This window comes from Pseudophryne corroboree, chromosome 1 (genome assembly GCF_028390025.1).
Source record: "Pseudophryne corroboree isolate aPseCor3 chromosome 1, aPseCor3.hap2, whole genome shotgun sequence".
Classification (NCBI taxonomy): Eukaryota; Metazoa; Chordata; class Amphibia; order Anura; family Myobatrachidae; genus Pseudophryne; species Pseudophryne corroboree.
In genome coordinates this window covers 255,680,743-255,695,295 of record NC_086444.1, presented here as the reverse complement: position 1 = coordinate 255,695,295, position 14,553 = coordinate 255,680,743, and the positions used below count along the sequence as shown (strand labels likewise).

General features: G+C 41.4%; 1 protein-coding gene across 1 annotated transcript in view; it reads right to left on the bottom strand.

The window, feature by feature from the left end:
- Positions 1–2,056: 2,056 nt before the first annotated feature.
- PRDM6 (PR/SET domain 6) overlaps positions 2,057–14,553 on the bottom strand; it is a 216,243-nt gene continuing 203,746 nt past the window's right edge. The window contains exon 7 of the mRNA XM_063960104.1: positions 2,057–2,903. Within this exon, the coding sequence (XP_063816174.1) occupies positions 2,789–2,903 (115 nt within the window). The 3' untranslated portion in view covers positions 2,057–2,788. The remainder of the gene's footprint in view (positions 2,904–14,553) is intronic.

Sequence of the window (14,553 nt, the reverse complement as noted above, 5' to 3'; positions counted from 1 at the left end):
CGTACGGGGGAATGATCGGGGTGGCTGTGTGACGTCACATGCAGCAGCCGCAATCAGAAAAATGGTGGCGGGCTTCCTGCGGATGCAGCCAAGTTGTGTCAGAAAGGGGCTACCCCATTTTTTGCGATCAATCGGAAATTGTGGTGCGACTGCAATTTCTGCTTGGTCAAGGGGGTTGACCGGCAGTCAGCATGCTGGGCGGCCTTTCCCTGTGATGGGCGACCCCCAGCATGTGATCAGAAAGATTACAAATTCTGCTACTTAGCAGAATTTGCAATCCTTACTGCATTAGGCCTTAAGTTTGTAGCGTTGTGTTTTCCTACTGTAAGTGACGAATCGTACACTTTATATCCTCTTACACTGCCTAAGGTGTCATGTTAACAGTCCAGGCTTGCCTTAGACATGTATGGAATTCTATCATTTTAAAGCCACATCTTGCGTCTTCATCCATTGAGTAACCACAACTGATAAAGATTTGTCACAACGCAATGAAAACCCGATAGTCCATGGCTACAACAAATAGGGGAAGTTGTACACTGGGACTGCAGGACAATTCCTGAATGTTATACATTCACCATACAGAGCTGCAGCTGCTGTATCTTGTAGAATGGTGTCTAGCTATAACAAGCTCATCAAAGAACCATGGGAGGTGAAATGTTATCGGTCTATGCTTGGCTCTAGTGATCTGACTGCAGAACAGCAGGGAAAGGTGCGCAAAGGTTTGTAGGATGGTACATGGGGCCTGTTTCATAGATTTACACTAGAGGAACCACCGCCATGTCTTTGTATGCAGCGGCTGTGTTAAAATATGCAAAAGCGCTGCAGAATATGTGTGCGCAATATAAATATATAAATAACTGGTAATAAATAAATTCTAAATAAAAACTGCATGAGGCGTCTTAAGTAATAAGACACCCACTGCTGGTTTCCTAAGATCCGATGGCTGCATCCAAAAACACAGCATCGGATCCACTATGTGAATATCTGGCCACCTTCAGACTTATGAGTAACCCTCAGGTTACTTGGGATGTCCAGCCAGAGCACGGTGCCAGTGAAACATCACGCCCACAAAATGGTGCCTACAAGCCCCCATTTTCTGCAATGCTTGCCCTCCCTGCCTCCTAAATGGCTGCAGACTGTCTCTCCTCTGATGTCTGCAGCTGCACTGCAACTGACATCACAGCATCTAATCTAAACATGTGTAGTGTGATCCCTCCACATGCGCAGATCATTAAACTGTGGAAAATTTGCATAAATATTGGATTTATGTAAACCTCTGAATCAGACCCATGGTTTTAATCTACATAGTAGGGATGAGGAGGAGTTAGGAAATTATTTATACTGTAGCGTTACAATAAACGTACAATCATATATGAATTATGTAGGGGTATTCAGTAGCAATCGCTACTGAAATGATATCATATCCCCCCGCTTTCCCGCACGCACAGGACCAGCTCTGCGTGTGCGCATGGGGAGATGTAATTGCATCTGAGTTATGTGAACGCCTCTGCCTGTCTGCCTGGGGCGGTACGGGTTGGCGGTACGGGGGATTGGGGGGGGGGGGCGGTGACGCTCCATTGGATGGGCGTAATGTGGGAAACGGGGGCGGGATTGGGGTGGCCGTCTGACATAGGACATGGCTGTTCTGTGCCTGCCTTTGCAATCAAGCTGTAGAGGCAAGGGGGCATCCACAAATTGGTGATGCAATTCCAATTGAATTGCGATCGCATCGTTGACGGGTATTTGCATTCTGGATGTCCTTGCCCTGTGCTGGGCGACACTCAGAATGCGATTGCAGCCAGTTGCACTTTTGCTAAAATAGCAAATCTGCAACTAAAGCTGAATGAGAGCCTATATTCACAAAGACAAAAAATGCCACACATAAGCTTACAGTTATTTATGCAATTCTTTCGACCACTCCGACATATTGGAATTTTTTCAGTCCTTTCAGGCTTTTATCCCAACCCTTATAAAAGTTTCTTTAGTAGCCACTCAAAGAACAAACAGATGTCATATCTATACATATATATAATATTTATTTGGAATATTGCAACATGTTTACTTCCCCCAAACTATCCCACATATCATAAACAATGTCTATGAAACCTTTAACATGAAAGTGCACAAAGTATGGTTTGTAAGTAGATTCAGTAGATAAATGGATGTGTGAAATGTCCTCTTTGGTCGGAAAATGGTTTTGAATGACACAGATATGGCTCCCATCACAACAATATCTAGACACAGATCATCAACATCACTTTGTTAACAGGAGAGAAAAAAACTAGAGTTCCGTATGGTCCTCCAAACCCTACTCTGGAAGTATTATCCTTGACAAATGCTCCAATGAAACTGCTCTGGCCGCTCTGTTTTGAGGAATGGAATCATGCTACAAAAGGTGTGTTCCTAAAGAGGTCCATGTGCATTCACAGTCATATGTGAGTCCATCGGCAGGAAAACTTAACTGAGCCTTCACTTTGGTATTAAATAACATTTTTCTTTACAAAAAGGTATTCAGAAATAAAGCTATATATAGATGGTGGGACTGAAAAGATGAAGTCCCCTTGTCCTTTGAAATATAATTCACCCCCACTCATAAATAAATAATGTCTTTCGTGGTCTCTCTTCCGTGCCAAGATCAATATCTCTTAACATCTTACTTATTTTATTACTGCTTTTGGTTTTCTGGGCCTGATTGAAAATTGTTCAGAGGAAATCTTTGGTTTTGCTTAAGTGTCCGTGACATTTAATCATGACTTTCCTTGCAGTTTAATTCCAACCAGTCAATCAGTTAATCCACTTCAATTGATTCCGTGCTCTCTGTTATCGGCTTGCACTCGTTGGGCATCCTCTGATGTCGACTCAGCTGTGTGGCTTGTGTGAAGCTCCTATCGCACCTCTCACACCTAGTGAAGGCAAGAGAAAAAAAAATTAAGACCATGGATCCCCTGTTTTGGGTGTCAGAAGTTTTCTCACTGTGCTTAATAGGAACAGACACACAAAAGTGGCTTCAGATTTCACCATCCCAAAGGGTTTAATTGGTGGCTACTTGCAGTGCCTTAGTGACTATGATAGGGCATGGCCCGTCTGATTCAGATCACAGAAATCTGTCAATAGGAAGGGAGAAGGTGATTTCTCCAGAGAGGCCTGTCTTGTCCCTGCACTGATCACTCACATCAAATAGATAAAGAACAAAAAGAGATTTTTAGGAGAGAGCCATCAAAGAAGTAGCTTGTCTGCGGTTTTCTGCTCTGTAACCTCTAGAAAGAAATTGATGACAAATAGAATTTCACCTCCTGCTAATTTAAAATGTGGAATTCAATATCTGAGGTCCTGAAAAGCGGTGAAGAAAGACGTGAGCTGAAATACATTATATACAGTATGTAGTATATATTCAAAACACTAAAATAAAACATCTATTTTTTAGTGTTTTGAAGGATGCTTATATCTCTCATACTTACAAGAGAACTTCTATATTTTATTGAATGAGTATTTTATAAGTGAATATATAAAAGCATATTTTGTAGTGTCTGAGAATGTTTTACAGATAAGAGCTATGTGACCTTCAGTAAAGAGTCAGCATGGCACATTATATTTTAAATCAGCAGTGCCCAACTATCTGTTATACACATACGGCAAAGAGGCTCTCCTTCAGAACAGTCTACATATGGGACTGACCTACTGGCCAGGCAGAAAGAAGAGATACTGTATAGTCCTAAAGAGGAGCAATGTAAAATGTAATTATAAAACAGTTCTTTCCTGTAGGTTGTCTGCAGGGGGCATATTTACTAAAGTGCAAGTTTATAGAAGTGGAGATGTTGCCTATAGCAACCAATCAGATACTAGCTATTATCTTCCAGAAGGTGCTAAATAAATGATAAGTAGAATCTGATTGGTTACTATAGGCAACATCCCCACTTGTGTAAACCTGAACTTTAGTGAAAATACTGTACCCCCAGGAGTCAGCCTCTCTTATGTGCAGAAATTACCTGTACATTTTCCAGTTAACAAGTGCAAGTACTGTGCCATGTCAGATAGCAGGAAAGAGACAGTATTGTGGGACTGAGTGGGTCAGAACAGGATTGACAGATTCAGAGCAAATGCGCCAGAAAAGAGCCAAATCACGGTAATAATATTCTATATTTCATCTCTCTGTTTGAGGATTAAGCAAGTTTTGCTATCATCAAAATTCAGTTAGACACAGCTTTCAAATGTCAGCCTAGTTTCAGTAATATATCTATTGGGCCTGATTTAGATTTGGAAGCAAGGTAGAAAAGTACCAAAGTTTTTATCTGGAACAAACAATTTTGCAATGGAAGGGGAGAAAAATACATTTATATTTTTTTTCTGGCTGGGTAAATACTGTTTGCTTTTGCATGTAGCCCAAAAATGTTAGGCAGATTTATTTTTACATTGCAATTTAGATTTCAGTTTGGACACACCCCTCCTAAATGTAACTCTCTGCACATGTTACATTGGTATCCAGATGGTAGGTCGACAATACTTAGGTTGAAAGTCAGTATGTCGACATGGACATGTCGACATGGAAAAGATTGTTATGGAAAAATATCAACACAGAACAAGCTGACACATGAAAAGGTCGACATCACATTTTTATTTTTATTTTATTTTTAACTTTTTCATACTTTACCAATCACATGGACTACGACTGGGAATAACAACCTGTGCCGAGCGTAGCGGTGAGGACACGGTGCACTGATTGTGGTTCCTGGTCATGTTACACAAAAAACGACACCAAAAACATTTTAAAATCTCATGTTGACCTTTTCTTGTGTCGACCTGTCCAATGTCGTCTTTTTCACTGTGTTGACCTTTTTCCCATTTCAACCATGTCCTTGTCAGCCAATAGTGGTCAACCTATTGGCTGTCGACCTTATCCAGGTCCACCCATTGATCCATAATTGTTACATCTGCCCCACCTGCAGTGCAATATGGCTTTGACCACTTGCTTGCTTTTTTGGTTTGCTTCCACAGCTGAATAACCCCCAGTGTTTGCAAGTGATGTTATTGCCAGCATATACCGATGCTCTGGTAACCAAATTTGTATTGCAGAGTAAATAATGAAACCAACAGTATAAGAAATGATTGCAGGAAAATCATTCTTTTGGCTTTTCTGTTTACTTTAATTAGTATTTTTATAATCATCTACTGTACTTAACAATCATACTCATATGCAGTAGGTACAAGATACACCCAGATGTAGGAGCATTGTGGGTTCTACTGTTGAATGGGCATTTCCAAGGAGTGCGGTTAAATTCTAAACGGTAAACTGACTCAGCGGAAATTTGCTTCTTGGCGTATCCAAACCTTAAATTTAAAATGACAAGATAGAAGTAAAACACAGCGTGTACTGTGCATTTACCCCTAAGGATTAAATAACTGTATATTGACACTTTTCTTTAAAGATTGGGGGAATATCTATTTTTCCTAGGTTGTGTTGCTATTAAATGTTTTGCCATTCAATATTTTACCCCTCATCCATGTTGCTATCTTGGCTCACAAATCTTTGCACTTAAAGACAAGTGCAATCATACAAAAATAAATGTGCCATGTCAGAAAACAGCAGTTGCGCTTCAGGCCCGCACTTTTGCCCTTTCATAAATTACCCTTAATGGGTCACTTTAAAATATTATTTCAGACATAAGTGCAGACACTTCGTTATAAGAGAATTTCATTTCAAGTGTGTGGGTGAGCTGTAAGGAGCTGTCAGTGATTACCGTAGAAGCACAAGTATTATATCATCTGAGGAAATGTAAGTACTTTCTGTGTTCTTAAAATATCTCCTCATATTTCCAATGAAGAAGGCTTAAGCATACACTGTGCTGTGGGTCAGTACAACCTGGCCCTTGCGTATCAGTGGCAGTAAATTGGCAGAACAACTATTGTTTATAGGATTAGACTAGATTGTGATTTCTTAAGTATATGGGAGCGAACTGAAAATGTTACTGCATTTAGATACAATACGGATGAAAATCTCCATCACATCAAAGCCAAACTCCAGAGTTACAGACTTTATATTCTTACTTCTTGACTTCTTTGTTTTTCAAAACTATCTTAAAGTGGAAACGAACGGACTGATGCAGATTTGGTTGCACAAGGGCGGTATTCAAATAATATATCACGCCCAACCTCCTTTCTAAAGTTATCCCTGTTATCGCGCATATCGCCCCCATAGTAATCAGGTTTAGCTGCGTAAAGGGTTGGGCACCCTCGCTACCCCTGGGGTAGCAAGCTGAAATGATTATACCATGCCCGTCAGCAGAAACAGAATAGGCGTGGAAGGGGGTGAAAAGTACTCAATACCACCCCTAGGTGTAATGAGCTGTACGCATGAGATATGTATGGCTTCCCATCAACAGCACTGACACTTATGGCTGCCAGCGACATGCTGTTGTGTCATGCACATGTGCATAGCACTTTTTCCTGGCGGGGTCTCGGCCATACCCGGAAGGCTTTGCTGAAGCCAGAAAAACTGTTGTTGGGGCCCAAAGCAAGCAATGGTGACAGTATTGCTATTGCCATCTATAGATAGCCTAAGCGATACAGTGACAATCGGTAAGCTAAGTTTACTGTTGTTCAGTAAATACTAACAGGAGGACATAACCCCTTTAGTGAGTGCTAAAGGGGTTATGTCTCACTGTTAAACTGTACCTACTGTAGCAACAATACAGTGTCAATTCCAGCCTCCATCCCACCTCTGGAGATGCTGACTGACATAAGTGCCATTGGGGGAGATTTATCGAATTTTCTAAAAAGCAAAAGTGAAGGTGTAGCTCATATCAACCGATCGGAATCTTTCTATCATTTATATAGTATATTCAATAAAACAACAGCTAGAAGAGGCTTGGACTGGCCCACAGGGGTACAGGGGAAACCACCGGTGGGCCCGACTGCCTGGGGGCCCACCTCTTGCTCTAAGGATTAGGTTCCAGACTGTTACCTTATATTGGACTATGGTGTATTTTATACAGTGCATTGCTTTTATTAATCTGGTACATTATCATGCATGCAACAGCTGAATTTACTGTATATATTTATGAAACGGCCCAGACATTGCACTCTCTAATCATTGGTCAAACCAATGAGGTGGCAGGCCACACCCCCTATGGACTGGCTACACCTCTAAACATGGGCCCCTACCACTGCATTCCCCCGGTGGGCCCTACATGCCCCAGTCCGACACTGAGCTAGAATGTGATTGGTTGCAATGGACAGCATCTCTACTGGTATTTTTTAGAAGATTTGATAAGTCCCCCCCATAATCACCCAAGTTTTCAAAGGTATATAATCGTGCCTCCACTTTCTGGGTGTGCACAGAGTGATATTACACAAGCGGCTTAATTCATGTTTGTACGCACATGCACACACAGCTGTGTGTTTCTAGGTTACAGAACTGCTGATCATCACTAGTGATGTTGTTGCCAAGGAAGGAGGGCAGACGACCACCGAAGCCATTGCAATGTCTTCCACAATAGCATACTCCTATGCAGCTCCAAAGCAATAATGAGGAACATCGACGTCTATGGTTGACCAAAGGCTAAGCAGAATGGCCGCGGCAGTAGTGACACTGGCACCATGTTTCTCTACGTACATGATCACAGCTGAAAGCAAATACACACAAATGGCCATGAAACACCTGCGGTTTTGCCACCACTCCCTGTTAACTCCCCCAAACAGTCCCTTTCTGTCAATCAATCTGTGTATAAAATGTCAGCGCGAGCGCAATTGCAAAGGTACAGCAGCGTGTGCGCATTGCAATCATGGTACATGCACAATCTGCTGATAATCCTGTCATTGCAAACAAATCGCATTGCGTACAAACATGAATTAAGCCCAAGCTACGCTATACAAACTGCCATAATACACATTCTGCGTCAGCCCTATACTGGAAACAGCCTTTTTGTGGTCTGAAACAATATTTATCCTATCAGTTAGGTAGGAAATTAGACACTAGTCGCGTCACTGCGGAGGATTTGTGCCACTAATATGTCATTATTTCTTAGTGAATTGATACTCTGAATCTTGGTTTAACCCCCAAACTGTCTGCCTTTCCCTTAGCGTTGGTGACAAATCTATTTTGAATCTATTTAACTTTATTAATTTGTCTAAGTGTCCGAAGATGCACATAATATATTGTACTTACAATGCATTAAAACATCTCCTGAAATATATAACTTTAGATCTCTGGCTATATATTTACCATGGCTCCTGAAGCGGATAAGCATATCATTAGAAATAAGTTGTATTTCCTTGATTGTCTTTCTGGGAATAATATGTTCTACTGTTAAAAAACTGCACTGTGATCTTGACAAATGTAAAATGTCAGCTTTAATGTATCAGACCTATCAGCTCCATGAAAATAACTCAGAAGTATTGATTGCCTAATGATTTTTGGTGTATTCATTAACGTCTATGGGCAGATGATCCTCTCTGAGCGCCTGCAGTGCTGATGACACATTAGTGAATTGCTGATTGTTTATTAGAAAACTGATTAGTTAGTGGATTGGTGTTCCAAAATATACTACCTTTTACTGCATGACAACCTTGGGATGGAGGCATTTACCACTTTATTAGTATTTAAGCACTAATACACAGATCTGCACTACAAACCCAAAAATAAATATTCCCTGTATCACAATGCTGATATAAATGTATGATATCACATAATACATTTATAAAACATTATAAGAGGCCTGAAAATGTACTGTTTTCTTTTCATATATTCATTGGACATATCCCTTAAGCCAGAGGTTCTCAAACGCGGTCCTCAAGGCACCCCAACGGTCCAAGTTTTAAGTTTATCCATGCTTGACCACAGGTGACTTAATTAGCACCTCAGTCAATTTGAGTTAACCATTTGAGCTGAGTCATGGATATACCTAAAATCTGGACCGTTGGGGTGCCTTGAGGACCGCGTTTGAGAACCGCTGTCCTAAGCATTGTAACATGGCCACTTTATTTATTACTATAATTATTAGTACACAATACAGTGCTTAACTATTTCCTTTTATCATCACTTATCTCCGTGTCATCTTTATCAACTGCCTGAGCTGCCACTTTTCCTGTCACAATATTTGCCAGCTCAGCCACACTAGTGAGGTTTGACATCAGTTGTTTGTCAATCACCTGCTTCTTTCTTTCTCTGCACGCTGTCGCATTCCTTTGTCAGACATAAAGTCTTGATGATGTCATCAAAATTTCCAAACCCCAAAAACAGACCGCAAGGCAGTCAAAGATGACTATTTGTTATACTTGCCTACCCTCCCAGAAGCTGCGGGAGAATCCCAATCTTTTGGGTACAGTGGTTCCAGTAGCGGATCTTGCCACGGGCAAGCAGGACTTTTGCCCGGGGCGCCGCCTTCCGGAGGGCGCTGGCGCCATCCGGAGGGTGCCGCACCATGGCAAGATCCGCCACTGCTGTGCCCTCCGCTGCCCGCTGTGTTCCCCATCTGTGCCTCCTGTGAAGGGAACTAGACGCGTAGCGTCTAGTTTCCCTTCGTGGAGAGTACCTTTGCTGAGCGGTGCGTGATGACGTCATCGCGCACCGCTCAGCATTTAAGCGGCGCTACTAATGTACAGGGGGCGTAACTGACCAAGACCCCTGTATTAAGCCACGCCCCGTTTCCTGCCCGGGGCGCAGAGCGGGCTTGAACCGGCCCTGAGTGGTTCCCAACAGTCCCGGAAGGTTAGGTGACTCTCCTGCATCCTGTCTGCTTCCCAGTGAAGCAGGCAGGATGAGGAGAAAATCACTACAATCTCAGCGGCTGTTTGAACACGGACCCACAAATTGCGGGCATTTCCCCAACTTGGCTAAAGTCCTAATGACATAACAGATTGGACCCCGCCCCCCGAAGTATTCTGCTGCGTCTCCTCTCTGGAGAGGAGACCAAAAAGGTAGGTAAGTATGCTATTTGTGATGGACTGAGATATAGTTTACAGATTCTCATATACAGTAGGTAGTACTTTTTTCTATAAAAAAAATGTGCCCATAATCGCGCTATAATATAAGTTGATGAAAGATTTAGGGGTATATATATACTAGAGGTCAATTACCATCATTTTTTTAATCAATAGAAATCGATCTGGATCGATGTGCTTCAGGGGCTAAAACACACATTTACAGTACTAACATTTAAAAATTAATTTCAGAAATCGCCTGTCAGTAAATGTGTGTTTTAGGCCCTGAAACACAACTTCAATTTAGATTGGTCTCCATCATTAAAAGAAATTACAAAAAATCAATGGATATCAACATTTAGTAAATATACCTTATCGTAACATCCATGCTCTAGATAAGTTTACAGATACTTCATTTTTCATTTCTTAAATTATTTCACTGATTTCTGAGTTATGAGAATAAAAAATGACACCAAACTTAACAGGAGCCGATACTGCGTACCACAGATTGCCCCCAGGAGAAAAGCACTACATGCAAGTAAAGAATTTTGAAAATTCATTGCAAAATTCTTGTCAGTGATGGGTTGTATAGTATATTCCAAAAGGTGATTTGCAACAGTGCAAAACAAGCAGGCACACAGAACTTTTCTATTGTCAATAATGCCACTGTGCACCAGACAATCAGATCCTAACTGTCATTTTTCAAACACAGCCTGTGACATGGCGGTTAGGAGCTGATTGTCTGGTACCTTATCTCTATCCACTTAATCTCCATCCAAGGCTTCATAAATAAACCCCTAAACTTTTCCATTTTACTACTAAAATCCTATAATTTCTTGCCACATTTACTGTATGTTTAAAATTACTCATGCCTCTGGCTAAACAGGAAACTCAACCTAAGGTCCATATCCACCAGTAAATTTTTATATAATGTTGTCCTGCAAAGTGAGTTATGTGCATGCACTTCTTATAGACACAAATGCATTTGTGCATTTATAAGTGTAAATAGCTTCAGGTCCATTAAAACAGTTGCAAGGCCTAACTTTGAATCAAATGAGATGCATCAAAATGGAGGTACTGCTAATAGCAACCAATCAGATTCTTGACATCATTTTATAGCATGTACTAGATAAATGATATGGGCAACACTAAAACTGCAGGGAGGGAGGGAGGTTCTTTAAGGAAATTTATTTTACAGAAAGGGTAGTGGATAAGTGGAATAGTCTCCCGTCAGAGATGATAGAGGCTAAGACAGTAGAGCATTTTTAACATGCTTGGGATAGGCATATAAATAGCCTTAAAAAGAAGTAAGGCTCAAATACGGTTGAGGTTACCTAAAGCATAATTAAAAGGGGCAGACTAGATGGGGCAAGTGGTTTTTATATGCTGTCAAATTCTATGTTTCTTCTTGTAGCACCAAATCCTGGCCTATGTATCTTCTACTAAGGTTGGACCTAACCATTCTGCTCTCAGAGTCAGTAACTCACATATCATTATCATCCCCCACACTAAGATATATATTTGTAATAGTGTGGGGTACAATATTAAAAAACAGAATTCTGGTGACAACAAGACGTGATCTTCAGTCATTATCAGTTGGTTTATATGACAAGGGGTGATCTCATCTGTGCATACATCCGGGGGCTCCACCCCAATGTTAATAAAGCCCAGTATACTGTGTGTACATCCAGGGACTGGTGTGTCTCCAGGGGTGCTGTCGTCTGGTGTACCTGACAACAAGGGGTGATCTTATCTGTCCATATACATCCAAGGACTCTGCCCCAGTGTTAAAACAAAAACACTGTGTGTGTACATCCAGGGGCTGGTATGTCCTATGTATCAGTATCAGTCCATTGGTGCTCTGTCTGTCATCTGGTGGTGTATCTGACAACAAGGGGTGATCTGTCCATCCTAGGGGTGATCTGTCTATCCATCCAGGGGCTCCACCACAGTGTAAATTTCAAATAATAAAAGCAAAAAAGCCTAAAACATAATTCTAAAAAATGTTTTTTGTTTGTTTGAGCTGTACCATACTATATAATTGTTATTTGATTTTCATAAGTACTGTGACACTGCCAGTCAGACCGCAGTAGATTATTATTATTCCGTACTCATACACATATTGTGTGACACTGTGGGTGAAATCAAACCACAGTGTTTGATAACTATTTCTGACTCATACGTGTATAGTGCAACATTGTTGGTGAAATTAAACCACAGTGTTTGATTATTATCTCTGACTCATACATATATTGTGTGACACTCTGGATGAAATTAAACTGCAGTGTTGGATTATATATTTTTGTACACATACATGTATTGTGCGACACTGTTGGTGAAATTAAATTGCAGTGTTGGATTACTATTTCTGACTATTACATTTTTTGTAGAAATTGTGGTGTGTGTTGTACCCCACTTCATTCTTGTATGTGGATATATATGGAGGAGGAACAATTGAGAGCAGGAAGCACATATTTGTGGTGCAGGTGCTGCCACCAGTCATGGCAATACAGGTACGTCAATGTCATCTACTAATGCTGATGTCCAGGGGCATAAAGGGATTATGTCAGGGCATGTAACATCAAAGATGCTATTTAATTTTACAGTGGTAAAGAAAAAAAACATCAAAAGTAAAGTTAGCTGCAGAGGTAGTGAGACAAACTGTGCAAACAGAACCGTCAGACATTCTTGAGGAATGTTTAAGGGTGTTCACATCAGCTATGTGTGAGTGCCTCTTTCACCTCCTTCTACCATTTCTGCACCATCTGCACATATGGGCAGCAGTGCAAGTAAAGATGGTGATGATGAGGACATAATAGAAATTGAGGATTTATGTGTGGAAGTGGGACAGGATGAGGGGGATATGTGTATACTATCTGACAGTGAGGATGTTGATGATGATGATGTTTATGTAAGTCAGTCACCAGTTGATGAGGGTGTTGCCATGATAAAAAGAAAGCCATTGTGATGCTTGGGCATAAGACCAAAAAAGCACCTCTTGGGTGTGGGATTATTGTTCCCCAAATCCTGACAATGTTTGTGATGGCATCTGCTTTATTTGTGAGGTTAAAGTGAGTAGAGGTAGGGACGTTAGCCATCTGGGCACCTCCTCCATGTTACATCATTTGCGGCGAAGACATGAAATTTATTGTACAAGATTATAATGTAATTAACACCCTCATCATCAACACCCTCATCATTTGTGATCGAAGCTAGTCCTTCTAAAAAAATGTTTTGTGGTGGCCCAAACAAAGCAAGCATTTAGAAACAAAAGAGGAAGTTCCTGTCACTGAAGTGCTTGCTTTGTTAAATTGGGCATGTCCTTTTTAATATCCAACATAAGGCTGGGTAGGAGGGCCCAAGGAAAATTCCATCTTGCACCACTATTTATCTCTGCACTGCTGTGTGGCAATGCTTCATAGATGTGCTATAAACTGCTGCGTGTTTGTGCCTCTGCTGTGTCGGTTAGTGACAGCTGGCTCGCTGCAACCTTTGGCCTAAAATTAATGAAAACAATATTGTGAACTATAAGGTGAAAAGTCATTGGAAATGACTGGAAATGAATGTCATTGAGGTTACTAATACTGTAGGAACAAAAACAGGCCGACATTCTGTGATTTTTTGTTTTTTTTATGATTTTTTTCAAAAAAATACAGATCCAAAACCAATACAGTTCCAAAACATGAAGGAGATGCAGATCCAAAACAAAAACCCAGAACCCAAAATTTGGGCACATCCCTACTTAGGACTTTAAGCATGATTTTACCATCTTGTTTAAAGTTCTAATGCCGACGCGGTTACAGTGCTTTACATCACATACTCTCCTGTTGGCGTGACAGGTTTGACACAGCGCTGTCTGCCTTCTCATTGTGGACATTCTTACTGTTGATAAGGCATACCCATTCCTTATTGTACCTACAAAATAAAACCATTCATTTAGATTGTTGGAACACACACCCGATCTCCTGTCTAAAGTGACGGGAGATTGGGGGCGCTATTTAAATATTTTTCTGTTGCGCCCAAACAGACCAGATTTAGCCGTAGAAAGAAACTGAACCTGTCAAAAGTAATAGGCGTGACGCGAGAAGTGCTGTAATGCCCCCTACAGACTCGGCAATCCGCCGCTGAGCTGCCCGACGGCGGATATGGCTGACAGGCGACCCGGCGGCAGGGGGAAGGTGACGGGGGGAGTGAAGTTTCTTCACTCCCCCCCCTCACCCGGCGCCATAGCAATGCATGATAATATGGACGAGATTGTCCATATTGGCCTGCATGCATAAGCGACGGGGCACCAATGATGAACGAGCACGGGGCCGCGCATCGTTCATCGTTAGTGCCTACACACTGCATGATATGAACGAGTTCTCGTTCATTAATGAACGAGAACGTTCATATCGTGCACTGTTATATGCCAGTATGTAAGGCCCTTTAGGGTGCACATTTCAGCTTGCCACCCCTGGGGGATACAAGCTGAAATGTGTCCCTCAGCTGCGGGGAGAAAACTATTGAATTCCCCCCTGTGATTTCAGTCACTTTAGAAGAGACTGAAGTAAAGTTCATGCATATCATGGTCAAAATCATCATCTGGAGCCATCAAAAGCCAATCGTACTGTCATTATTTGAAATAGGCTTGGGGTA